The following is a 13,962-nucleotide window of genomic DNA, read 5'->3' as shown; positions in this document are numbered from 1 at the left end:
GGAGAATTATGTAAGCCGCTTTGGGTCCCTGTTGGGGAGAATGGCAGGATATAAATAAAGTAAATAAGTAAGTAAATAATCTGTTACCAGCCCAAATTCAACCCAAAGGATTCCAGATACACCATAATCATGGCCCCCTCCCCCCTAAGCTCCACAGAGTTTGGGAAATGAGGGGGGGGGGTTACAGACGCATCTTTTGAACCACATCAAATTTGCAGAGATCAGAAATAGGGGGACAAACCAGAAACAAAGGAAGTGGAAGGAAAGTTCGGGGCAGGAAACAGAAAAGACGAATTTGGCTATGGGAGATCCAGATTCAAATCCCTGCTCAGCCACAAACCCCCACACAGCCCTGGACAGGTAATGGTTTCTGAGCAGAGGCTTCTGCCGCGGAAAAGAATAATGAAATCTTAATTGTGAAATGCCTCGTAGAACGAAACGTGCCGCAGAAAGTAATCACTTAGATTTGGAGATTGCTTTCTGAGAGACCCGTAAAGTGACAGGTAGGAATACCGGCAGAAACGGCTCTCTCCTGGCAGCGGAGAGTCTGTAATTTCCCCCGAGTTTTATTTGCTCTGAGCTCAGCCTGCTGAGAGACGCTGACCTTAGTTCTGAACTTGGCCGAGGAGCAATTAGAAGAGAAATTTCTGCTTAACTTGCTAAGCACAGCTCTACCTGGCGCAAACGGACGAGTCCGGCAGTCTGCAACCAAGAGTTCCCATGCCCTCCTGGATGCACAGAAGGCAGCGGAAGGGTTTTTGCATCCCGCCTGACAGCTCTGAGGCCAAATGCTATAATTTCAAGAACTTCAAAGCCCGCTACGAGTGAGAAAAATTACAGAGTCTGGCTCTGAATTCAGAGAGCCGGTAATCTAGCAGCCCAAACGGGAAGGAGCCAATCTTGCTGGACACGCTGCCAGGCATTTTGCACACAAGCCTGACACAGCGACAAACACGCCCAAGTGCAATGCTTGTTCTTTGCTACCGAACAGGCACCGTAAGGGCTAGCCCTGAAACCAGAGAAACAAAGAGGGGATAATCTCCGGGCAGATTAAAAGGCAGGGCTGCGACAAATGCCAGCATCAGACAACCCAGCATAGACGTCAGGGGCAGGTCCCTGTGGTCTCCCCCCTCCCACCACCCCTCTTGTGCAGACATTATCATGGCAATCAAAAATCAATTTGTAATTTGCACATCTCCTGCCTCCTGAATTTCCACAGGATGGCCAACGGCCAGAAGGCTTTATCTGTGGGATTTAGTTAGGCGGCGATTGCTACTGGGCCTACACTGAGGACTAGGGGAGGGGCTGTGGCTCAGTGACAGGGCCTCTGCTTGGCACACAGAAGGTCCCAGGTTCAATCCCGAGCATCTCCAGCTAAAAAGATCAGGCAGAAATTGGTGTGAGAGACCCCTGCCTGAGACCCTGGAGAGGCGCTGCCCGTCTGAGCGGACAATACTGACCTTGATGAACCAAGGGTCTGATTCAGTATAAGGCAGCTTCATGAGTGTACATTCTCAGCTGTGGCTCAGAAGTAAAGCATATGCATGGCATGCAGAAGGTCCCAGGTCCAATCCTAATCCAATCCTCATCTGTACTCGCTTTAGCCAGGGAACCCTCCAATGAGCCGGGTGCAGGCGTGGCCTCTGGCACCGGAACCTAGTTGGCACAAGGCCACATTCATCAGGCAGCCCCTCCTGCGGCCGTTACATGCGCTTCAGATCCGAAAGCAGCCTGATTTTTGGGCCTGATCCCCCGGCTGCGCATTGCCTGCGTCCTAACTCTCCATCAACACCTGCCCTACATGAGAGGGAGATTGTGAGAAGGAGGGCAGGAAGGGAGGAGCCACCACCCCAAACCTCGGCAGGTGAAGAAGGGTACCTCCTTCTTTGGAGGTTTTTTTTAGCAGAGGCGAGATGGCCACTGTTGATTCTGTGAACTTAGGCCAATCAGTAGAAAAGAGCAAGAGTCCAGTAGCACCTGACAGACTAACAAAATTTCTGGCAGGGTAGGAGGTTTCGTGAGCCACAACTCACTTCTTCAGATACCCATCATGGGTACCATCTCTCTTAGGCTGATCATGAGAGGGAGGGAAGGGAGGGAGGAGCCAGTGCTCAGCTCTCATGGCCCCTTCCTACATGCCCAGGGTAATTCCGATGGCCACTTTGGGGTCAGGAAACAATTTTCCTCCAGGCCAGATTAGCCAGGGATCCTGGAAGTTTTCGTTGCCTTCCTCTGGGCATGGATCAGGGGTGACTGTGGAAGTGGGTGGGGGGAAAAGGTAGTCGTAAATTTCCTGCATTGTGCAGGGGGTGGGACTAGATGACCCTGGAGATCCCTTCCAACTCTATGTTTCTACGATTCAATGATTTCTGTCCATGCAGTTGGAGCGGCATTGGGCATAAGCCCCCCCCCCCCGCTGTGGAAAGCCACCTGTTGCCTCCTCCCAGCTGATCTTTAATTACCAGTAACACTGATCTGCTAATTGCTATTATTAATTATATTAATGATCCCTGTTTGCCGCCCCCAGTGGATTGCACGAGGCAAGGCGCTGAATGCCGGTTCCAACGAGCAATAATAAAGCATCGAGCCCCCTACCTGGTTTCCAGGCCTCAAGCGTTAGGCCAGAGGCCCCCCCTCCCCAGTTTTCGCCAGCCGCTGCTCATCAGGAGGGAAAAGCCATCTCCAGAAATCCCCACCAGATTCTCCCCGCCTCTCTCTCACGCCCACCACAGCCTGAAGGAGGTCCATCCGCCGCTCTCCATGATTACCAGCTCAGCCTCTTGAGCTGCTGCTGGCTCATGGGCCACCTCCAGAGGAGGCCGGAGCCCAAACCAGACGGGGCAGTCAAGCCCCTGCGGGGGTCAGCGCTGCCAAGTCTCTGGAACTCTCTCCCCAGGGAGATTTGTCTGTCCCCTGCTGCTGCTGCCTTCCGCCGGTTTTGTCTGGCATTCCCTCAATGATTCCTCCTTCCTAACTAATGTTTTAATTGCTGTTTTTATTTTTTGTTTCAACTCTGTTTTTAATTGTTTTAATATTGTGTGTGAGTTTTGGGAGGGTTGATCATAACGGTTTTAAAATGGGATTTTTATCATGCATGTTTTAAATTGTTGGCTGCCCTGGTGGCCCTTGTAAGAGCAGAAAGGGAGGATACAAGGTTTGTAAACGAATAAAAAATAAAAATGCCATTGCCTTGTCTTTGTCTCTCTCTCACACACACACACAAACCCACATACAAGTGACAAATGTATTTATTTAGAAGTTTAGATAGCGGACTTTTCCCCTTGCAAACTCCGTTGAAAATAATTGTTAAGGGAGAGAGAGATGCACCATGACCAGGCAATTCAGCAAGTGCTGCTTGTCTGCACCGGCAGATTCCTAGGGAAGCTTTCTGCCCATGGCCTAGGGAGTGCGCGTACAATGAACAGCCCCAGTACATAACAGCGTTCACGCACAATGTGCATTTGCAACGAATTCCGGTGACCTTGAGCTCATGTTCAGATGCTGTCAAAACTCTGCTCTGATCAGGCAGTGCAAGAGTGTGTGGATCAGGGGGGCACTGCAATTCGCCCTAGGCAAATAATGGCAGCAGGTGTGTTTGCTGTGGTGAAGTTTAACACAGGGCACCTTTCTACACAAAGGTGTGCACTGAAAAGCTGGAACTCAACACATACACCCAAAAAGGACACAGGACAAAAGTTCAAACGCTCATAATTTTTTACATAGTCTCATTTTAAAAATCTAAAAGGACTTTACGTGTCAGCCCCCACACTCTCCCTCCTCCACCTGATCCTTAAGACAAAATTCACATCACTGAATCACACAGATGACAGTACTGGCCGCTCTACCCACTAGTCTACACTGTCAAACTATTTATGCTCCCCCCACAAACCAGAGAATGATAGCCCTTGCACAGGTGAACACACATGAAATCTAAATAATACATAAATACATGAACACATGAAGCAGTCTTCTACAGAATGAGACCATCAGTCCAACAGGATCAGTACTGCCCTCTCCGACTGGCAGCAGCTCTCTAGGGTCTCTGGCAGAGAAAAGTCTTTCATATCACCTACTGCCTGGTTCTTTCAACTGGACATACCAGGGATTGAACCTGGGACCTTCTGCGTGCAAAGCAGGGGCTCTACCACTGAGCCACGGCCCCTCCCACATCATATCCAACCTGGTCCTTTAACTGAAGATGCCAGGAATTGAACCTGGACCTTCAGTATGCAAAGAGGAGGTTGTACCACTGAGCCACGACACCTTCCACATCATATACTACCTGGTCCTTTAACTGGAGATGCTGGGGATTGAACCTGCCTGCCAAGCAGATGCTCTGCCCCTGAGCCATGGTCCCTCCTCACAACATTTCAGAGTCCTGCCTACTTCCGTCTAAACATTAGGAAAAAAATTCTAACAGTTAGAGCAGTTCCTCAGTGGAACAGGCTTCCTCAGGAGGTGGTGAGCTCTCATTCCCTGGAGGTTTTTAAGAAGAGATTGGATGGCCATCTGTCAGCAATGCTGATTCTATGACCTTAGGCAGATCATGAGAGGGAGGGCTCCTTGGCCATCTTCTGGACATGGAGTAGGGGGTCACTGTGGGTGTGTGGGGAGGTAGTTGTGAATTTCCTGCATTGTGCAGGGGGTTGGACTAGATGACCCTGGTGGTCCCTTCCAACTCTATGATTCTATGATCCTAGCAGACTGCAGGGGCCCTTTTTACTTTGAGATTTCGGGGCAAGCAAAGATGGGCCCTCAACCTTGTGAGGAAGTTTGAAGCAGTCAAGGCTCAATAATTCCAAGAGAGTTCTCCAGTCTACTCAGGGGCTTCAAACAGCCAGCGCAGTGATCCTAGGGTTGCCAACCCCCAGGAGGCGTCTGGAGATCTCCCAGAATTTTGGCTGATCTCTAGACAGCAGAAATTAGTCTCCCTGGAGAAAGTGGCTGCTCTGGAGGGTGGACTCCATTACATTATCATAGAATCATAGAGTTGGAAGGGACCACCAAGGTCATCTAGTCCAACCTCAGAAGGGCCGACAAGCAGATAGTCCCTTCCAACTCTATGATTCTATCATTCTGACACCCCAGGATTACCTTTCTGTTTCCTCTTTGACGGTGGCGAACTGGGAGGCCTGCCGGTTGGGTCGGCTCTGCTCCGGCACCTTCTCCCCGCCTTCCAGCTCCTGTTCCAGGGAAGAACTGGTGCTCCCTTCCCGGCTGACATTGCTGCTCCGCCCAGGGCTGTTCTCGGTGGAGGCCCGGGGCGACTCCGTGTTCTGCTTCAGGGTCTGCAGCTTGGCCAGCGGGATGATGTCGCAGTTCTGGGGGCGGTGCCACACCGTCCGCTGGGTGGTGGCATTGTAGTAGTAGAAGCGGGAGGTGTTGGGGTCAAAGAGTTCCCACCACTGGTTCTCGTTGGTGCGTTTGATGCGGACGCCGGCAGGCGGGTCCCACACGCACTCCCCCGTGATCAGGTTGGCGTACATGCGCTCCCGCGTGCGAGGCTCTATGATTTCCACCCATTCCAACCTGTGAGGGAGAAAAGGCAGAAACACATAAGAACATAAGAAAGGCCCTGCTGGATCAGACCCAGGCCCATCAAGTCCAGCAGTCTGTTCACACAGTGGCCAACCAGGTGCCTCTAGGAAGCCCACAGCAGCATTGTCCTGCCTGTGTTCCACAGCACCTGATATAAAAGGCATGCTCCTCTGATCCTGGAGAGAATAGGTATGCATCATGACTAGAATCCATTTTGACTAGTAGCCATGAATACCCCTCTTCTCCATGAACACGTCCACTCCCCTCCTAAAGCCTCAAGAACATAAGATCATAAGGAAAGCCCTGCTGGATTAGACCAAGATCCATCAAGTCCAGCAGTCTGTTCACACAGTGGCCAACCAGGTGCCTCTAGGAAGCCCACAAACAAGGCAACTGCAGCAGCACTGTCCTTCCTGTATTCCACGGTACCTAGTATAATAGGCATGCTCCTCTGATCCTGGAGAGAATAGGTATGCATCATGACTAGTATCCATTTTGACTAGTAGCCATGAATACCCCTCTCCTCCATGAACATGTCCACTCCCCTCTTAAAGCCTTAAGAACATAAGAACATAAGGAAAGCCCTGCTGGATCAGACCAAGGTCCATCAAGTCAAGCAGTTTGTTCACACAGTGGCCAACCAGGTGCCTCTAGGAAGCCCACAAAAAAGACTACTGCAGCAGCATTGTCCTGCCTGTGATCCAAAGCACCTCGTATAATAGGCATGCTCCCCAGATACTGGAGAGAATAGGGATGCATCATAAGAACATAAGAAAAGCCCTGCTGGGTCCATCAAGTCCAGCAGTCTGTTCACACAGTGGCCAACCAAGTGCCTCTAGGAAGCCCACCAACAGCACACATTTTGAATGAATGTACTTCTCAGTGTTACGCTAAGCAGTTCAAAGCAAGGAGGTCTGGGGAGCCCCCAAAGGCGTCTGCCCCTCTCAGTCTGGCAGGAAATACCCCTCAAAAGGTGGTGGTGGGAAGTGCCATCAAGTCACAGCTGACCTATGTTGATGCCATAGGGTTCTTAAGGCAAGAGAAGGTCAGACGTGGTTTTGCCATTGCCTGCCCAACCAGTACCTTCGTTTTAACGGTCCCCAGAAGAAGGCAAACAACCATACCCAAGGGAGCTAAAAAAAAAGATCTGCAGATTTGTCTCAGGTAGATGGGACCACCAGAGGTGCAAAAGGACATATTGGATTTGAGCGTTAAATATGTATTCAGTATGAATTATTCTCGAACACTGAAGGTTTACATAAAACCCTTACATATGATGCATTTTGAGTAAAAAAAAAAAAGTCTTAAAGAATTTCACTCATTCCAAAAGAGAAAATATTTCAAAGGACGTTTCCCCACACACACACCATTACCCATCAAGATTTCTTATTTTGCCACTGGAAAAACTGAAAAGCCCTTGGAGAACACAGGGAAAACAAGTCCCACCGCCCCCAGGCCTTCACATCCGCAGTCCCGCTTCAATTGACAGCTCTTATGGATCACAGCATGTGAAACTGGTTGCTGTTTTTTTAAAAGGATAAGGAATTCAAGAGAGAGGTTTTTCATGCCCCTCCTGTGTAAGGTCTAGTTTTGCAGACTGCTTACACTGTGGCTCTGGATACCGCGGTACCCGGGGAGTAAAGGACATTTGCATGACGTTCCGTGAATTGTCTTAATTTGCGTGGTCTTCCAAACACAGCGCCAAAGAAGACGTTACACAGGAGTTGCACGAAAAGCTTCCTGACATGAAGCTGCCTTATACTGAACCAGACCCTTGGTCCATCAAAGTCAGTATTGTCTACTCAGACCGGCAGCGGCTCTCCAAGGTCTCAGGCAGAGGTCTTTCACATCACCTACTTGTCTGATCCCTTTAACTGGAGATGCCGGGGATTGAACCTGGGACCTTCTGCATGCCAAGCAGATGTTCTATCACTGAGCCACAGCCCCTCCCAGTTTTCCTTTTTTTTAAAAAAGTTGGAAAGCAGCCATGATTTAGAGCAGCGGAGGGGCAGGGAGAGAAGGGGGTACTTAAACCTTCTCCCTCCCACCGGCAGTCCACTCCAAGAAAACCCCTCGAGCAGCTTCAAGACCAACAAGGGTGGGGGAGAAAGAGACCACAGGGGGCTCCTGTCTCTCCTCGTGCTGGGGGGGGGGAATGCAACTTAGGGAGGGTGATTTTGAGTGGAGAAAGGGCAAGGACGACTTTGAGCACCGCCTACGTAACAGCTGCTTCAGCTCCCGGAGCGGGATCTGTTTTGCGAGCAGACACACTTCTCGCCAGCAGAAGGAGCCTTCCCACTCCGAGCATCTTGCATTCTGGGGAAGGCTCCTGCTGTCAGTGAAAGGGGTCTCAGCAAGCCCCCCTGGGATTCAACTCAAGTCTCCATACTTCTCGTGCTGACCATGAAAGCGCAGATCCAAATGAGCGGCTCAGCTGACCCCACGTCACCAGGCTCTTGATGCTTCTTACTTACAGACCACACACATTACAACAGGTTGCATTAGACAGGGCCACCTCGTTCAGGTGAGCCTTGGGCTCTTTCTGGGTATTGTCATAATCCCCCTACCTCACCCTTTGTGCTCCAGTGTCAAGAGGGCACATCACGGGGCCAACCGGCACAGGGCCCTGCCCCCTGCGAAGATCTCACCGGCTTGAACACGTAAACACATGAAGCTGCCTTCTAATGAATCAGACCTTTGGTCCATCAAAGTCAATATTGTCTAATCAGACCGGCAGCAGCTCTCCAGGGTCTCAGGTAGAGGTCTTTTACATCACCTACTTGCCTAGTCCCTTTAACTGGAGATGCCAGGGATTGAACCTGGGGCCTTCTGCATGCCAGCAGATGCTCTATCACTGAGCCACAGCCCCCCTTTTTTAATTCTTTTGCTATAAAGAAACGGACCTGGTCTTTCTTGCAGGGGAGAAGGAAACTAAAGTTGACAGTTTAAAAAAAATCATATCTGTGAGCATGACAATGTGCAGAAGCAAGACATAAGAAGCTGCCTTAAGTCCACAACAGCTGCTACGCAGGTGGGCGAAGCGGTTGCAAAGGGATATTTGGAAGCTTGAAAAGGGCAGGGGCGGAAGGTCAAGGCTCGGCTCTGGCCAGAACGATCACAGGCTACAACAGAAGCGCTAAATTTTTAGTCTACCGACACCACCCACCTAGTACGCAACACGACTGCCCCCCCAAGCCACAAGTAAAAACGGGTAGGACATACAAACACCCCCTGCAAACACGGCAACTTCACTTATACAAGTATATTTATGATCTCTATGTAGCTGACACACAGACCTCAAGCATGTGTTCCACAAGATCCTTGAGCCCAACGGCCATCTGCCAGCTCTTTAATGCTAGCTTGGATTCCTATTTGTGGGGACACAGAGAGAAATCACCAGTTCTTTGGCTTACAGGTTTTCCAAAAGCCCCCTCCCAATCACAAACGCCACCCACTATATGACAGTTGCACTGTGGTCCCTTCCCTCATCCCCAGTTATCTGGCAGGGTTTAGCCTGTATTTTCTCCAAGCCTCCAATCTGTAGGCTGCCCACCTGCATGCGCCAGTTCAAATGCAGGCAAACCAGCAACCCACTGGATGACCTCACCAGATCAGGGGGCGAGCCTAGGGGGGGGGCACAGAAGCCCCAACACCCACCCACCCCACGGGCCATCAGTACGCCTTACAAACGGTGCCCACCCTCGCTTTCAGAAAGAGGCAGGACAATATTCAGAGAAGACAAGATCGAAGAAAAGAGCGCAAGCCGCGGAAAGGTTCGGGCTTAAATACTAGGACTATTGCCTCAGCAATATGGCAATGGAGCAAGCTTCCTAGGTTCGGTCTAGAATGTCCTCAGGCAAAGGATGAACTTTTAAGATATATACAGTTCGGGGTGGACAGGAGAGGCAGAAGAGAGGACTATGTAGCTACTCTCTGTAAAATACATATAAAAACACACTTGTATACCGAGCCACATCTCTATTAACTATCTCTCTTAGTCACTGTCAGGCAAGGTAACATCTCCAAACTGAAGACTGGGGGTGGGCAAGAAGGGGAGAGAGAGACAGAGGATCTGGAGCTCTAAGGCTGAGAGACGTTGGCTTGCTAAGGAATTCCAGCAAGAGGACCTCCAAATTCATGCAACCCATGCTTTTTAGCCCCTCTGCTACACAGACACCAAACGTTCTTCCAACAGCTGTTCTGAGCTGGAAGCTGTTCTGCTGACAGCCGCAGATTTCAACTTCGGTTCCTCTGACTCACCCGGCACCTATCAAATGCCAGAACACGCCACGGCTCCTACACATGCAGTTCTACCTCGGCTACCTTGTCCAAGGAAAGGGTCACAGCCGGTACTTCTAGCCTTCTCGATTCTATCAAATGCCCCAATCATAGAGTCATAAGAGTTGGAAGGGACCACCAGGGTCATCTAGTTTAACCCCCTGCACAATGCAGGAAATTCACAACTACTGTTGGACACTCTGCTAAATACTCGGAATATCAGTACGATAGATATTCCAACAACTACCTCCCCACACACACACACCCAGTGACCCCTACTGCGCGCCCATAAGATGGCCAAGATGCCCTCCCTCTCATGAACTGCCTATGGTAATAGAATCAGCATTGCTGACAGATGGCCATCTAACCTCTTCTTAAAAACCTCCAGGGAAGGAGAGCTCACCACCTCCCGAGGAAGCCTGTTCCACCGAGGAACTGCTCTGTTAGAAAATTCTTCCTAATGTCTAGATGGAAACCCTTTTGATTTAATTTCAGCCCGTTGGTTCTGGTCCGACCTTCTGGGGCAACACAAAACAACTCGGCACCCTCCTCTCTACAACAGCCCTTCAAGCACATGCAGTTCTACCTCGGCTACCTTGTCCAGGGAAAGGGTCACAGCCGGGATTTCCAGCCTTCTCCATTCGACTCCAGTTCTGAATTCCTCAAAGAGATGCTTCCCCACCTGCGCTCTCCCCGCCAATTAAGCCGGGAGATTCCCCAGCATACGCAGCTGGCCACCTGCCGCTGTGCCAGATGCGCCCCTAGTTCTGCCGGGGCCGTAGCAGGCAGCTTCTGGCTAGCAGGGCCTTCAGCTCTAATGGGACATCGGATCGGCAGGGGCAGCTGCCCAAGGAAACTGGCTGGGCTTGCACAAATCTGACTCTGGCACGCTGCTGAAACAGGCTCCAGGTGGAAAGGGGGTGGGCGTGCAGGCAGAAAGCTTCGCTCAGCCAATCCTCTACAAGTGGAAGCGGGGGGTGGGGGGCAGAGCCATAATTGGAACGCCTTTGCAGTTGCCCATCGTTGATACCGAGAGCTGTTGAATAGAGGGTGGACCAGCTCTTAAAAGGAAGCAATTTAGCTCACCCAGTTGAGTCAGTAATTTAGATTTAAAATAGCTAACTTCATAATTTCTAGATTCGAGTCCAGCAGCACCTTATAGACCAACAAGCTTTTTGGGGTGTGAGCTTTTGGGAGTCAAAGGGGAGCACTGGCTCTCAATAGCTCATAACCCGAAAGTCTTGCTGGTCTCTTAAGGTGCCGCTGGACTCAAATTGAGCTCTTCTACAGCAGACCGACACAGCTACCCTCTGAAACTATCTTCATAATTCCTGTATTTCCCAAGCGAGCGCACAAGCTAGAGAGGCACAAATAGGGGTTCTGTCACAGCCATCAAACAGAGCCTTCATACTACCCGTGAACAGAGGCCAAAAGGGTCTCATCCTGCATACCCATCCCACTAGCGGAGGCTTTTCCCTCCGGCCAGCATCTTGTGTCGGGAAGGCCCCTAATGCCAGAGGGAAGCAGCGCCTCCATGAGCAAAACAGACCCACGGACTCCAATCCAGACCCGGGCAGACCCCCGCCCCGCTCCAGAGCGGGCATCGGCATCTCAAGCTGCCAGGGAATCTGCGTTTACCTTTAGATCAAGAAGCCGCTTCCCCCACATCATGCATGTTTACAGGGCTGTGACAACTACATAAACCAATGGGAAGAGGCGGCGCCTGCGAAGTGTACTGGCATGTTGCTATGGTTCTTTTGCACATAGCACTCTCCCCCTCATCTCTGAGCCCGAGCGAGCTGGAAAAAATCTCTCTCTCCCCTCCGTGATTATCCTCCTCTTGCTGCAGAAGGGGGGGGGGCATCCACCACCTACATCCGTCTAATTTACCATGTATTATTAGTCTGCCTGTGCAGCTCAGAGAAGCGATTGATCAGTGGGCAAAGGCTGTTTGCTTTAGGGGAGGCGGGGGGGGACATATAAAAAGGGTGGGGAGGGGAACATTCTCCCACATAAAATCAAAAGCCCAGCAAGTGAGAACACTAAGCAGCCAGTTTCGAGAGGTGAAGGAACGCCAGGGATGCAGAACCAAACAAATAAGGGCAAGGATGCTACTGGAGGATGGGACCCCCACCTCCATTTCACATGGGGAGGGGGGAGGAATGGAGCATCCTAGGAAAGCAAAAGCCACTTTTGATTTGGAATGTCTTTCAAGTGGTGAGAGAGCAACAGGCGAGACGGAAAAATAAAAGCCTTCGGCCCCAGTGGGCTGCTTCTCCTTTGTCCTTTTATCGATTACGGACACACCACGTGGAGGCTGATTACCTTTTGATGCTGGAAAATAAAGAGCTGGCAGAGGCAGAAAAGGGCCAGGCTCTCATGCGGAGGCGCGGCAACGCCTGGAGATTTCGCTGCCATCCAGGCTCGGAAAACGCTCTCAAATAGCCGTTGGGGAAGGCAGCATTTCACCTGCTATTTACCAGGGATTTCGAAATGCGAACCGGAAGCAGACGGCAGGCAAGTGAAGCCAAGCGCCGGACATTTGAAACCAAGGTCCCATCCCTTTCCCCATCCGTTGCTGCTGTTAGCTTGCCTCAAGGTGGGAATGCAGACGGATGCTCCTGGCAATGTATGCATCAAGGGATGCTCCTTTTTGCTTATTTGTGTAGGGGGGTTGCCATCAAGTCACAGCCAGCTTACGGCGACCCTGTAGGGTTTCCAAGGCAAGAGACATTCAGAAGTGGTTTGCCATTGCCTGCCTCTGCATAGCAACCCTGGCCTTCCTTGGTTGTCTCCCATCCAAGTGCTAACCACAGCCAACCCCTGCTTAGCTTCCAAGATTGGGCTCACCTGGATGCCCCTACAACAAGCCAAACAGCACTCTCTCTTTTCCACCAAGAAGGTGCAAACAAATTCTATCTTCCCAACAGGGCAAAATAGTTACTAACAGCAGTTGCACATAGAATCATAGAATTGGAAGGGACCAACAGGGTAATCTAGTTTAACCCCCTGCACAATGCAGGAAATTCACAACTACCTCCACACACACACACACACACACACACACACACACACACAGTGACCCCTACTCCATGCTCAGAAGATGGCCAAGGTGCCCTCCCTCTCATGATCTGCCTAAGGTCACAGATTCAGCATTGTTGACAGATGGCTATCTAGCCTCTTCTTAAAAACCTCCAGGGAAGGAGAGCTCACCACCTCCTGAGGAAGCCTGTTCCACTGAGGAACTGCTCTGTTAGAAAATTCTTCCAAATGTCTAGACGGAAACTCTTTGGATTTAATTTCAACCCGTTGGTTCTGGTCCGACCTTCTGGAGCGATAGAGAACAACTCGGCACCCTCCTCTACATGTCAGCCCTTCAAGTATTTGAAGATGGTTATCGCAGAAATCCCAATTCTGCATACGAAGCCCCCGAAGCCAGGGGTGTCAAGCATAAGGCCAGAGGGCCAGATCCGGCCCCGTGAGAGCTCTAATCCGGCCCGCGAGCCAGCCACCCCTCCCAGTCCCGATCTGGGCTGGCAAGGCATGGCCCAGCCAAGTGACATTTAGGTCATATCCGGCCCTTGTAACAACTGAGTTTGACGCCCCTGCCCTAAACTCTCTTCTTGTCTCTGCAAGGAAAGCTCAATTGCCGAGCACATGCTTGGGATGCAGATGGCCCTCAATTCAAATCCTGGTACCACCAGTTAAAGGCTCAGAAGTAGCAGGACCGGGACAGACCCTCGGCCTGAGCCCCCCAGAGAGCCACGGCCAGGAAGGACGGAGAGAACACTCCTGCTCTGGGAACCAGCGCAAGGCAGCACCCGAGGGGAAACATAAGATGGGGAGGGAGAGCTGGAAGCAGGAACAAAACGTTGCAGGGAACAACATGTCCGTGCGTCACTGTGTGGCGGATGGGGACAGAACGGTAGGAAACATCAGATCAAATAGCAGGAACAGGGTCTGGAAGACACTGGCAGGAAAAGAAAGGTAAGGCAAAGGTTGGGGAGGCAGCAAGGTATAGCAAGATCTGACAAGATCGGAAGCTAGGCAGGGTAGGAAGAGAAGGAGGACGAAGAGGAAAACGAAGAGCTGGTTTTTATACCCTGATTTTCACTACCTCTAAGGAGTCTCAAAGTGGCTCACAAC

The 13,962-nt window shown here is 51.0% G+C and overlaps 1 protein-coding gene across 3 annotated transcripts in view; it reads right to left on the bottom strand.

Moving 5' to 3' along the window:
- Window positions 1-13,962, bottom strand: part of ARHGAP39 (Rho GTPase activating protein 39) — a 170,343-nt gene that overhangs the window by 72,229 nt on the left and 84,152 nt on the right. For 2 of the 3 annotated variants that reach the window (XM_056854558.1, XM_056854560.1), the window contains exon 2: window positions 5,095-5,529. In XM_056854558.1, the coding sequence (XP_056710536.1) occupies window positions 5,095-5,529 (435 nt within the window). Of the gene's footprint in view, window positions 1-5,094; window positions 5,530-10,402; window positions 10,453-13,962 lie in introns of those variants that run through there. The other variant, XM_056854559.1, reaches the window with a different exon arrangement.

Source organism: Euleptes europaea, chromosome 8 (genome assembly GCF_029931775.1).
Source record: "Euleptes europaea isolate rEulEur1 chromosome 8, rEulEur1.hap1, whole genome shotgun sequence".
NCBI lineage: Eukaryota > Metazoa > Chordata > Lepidosauria > Squamata > Sphaerodactylidae > Euleptes > Euleptes europaea.
This window is presented reverse-complemented; position numbering and strand designations above follow the sequence as displayed.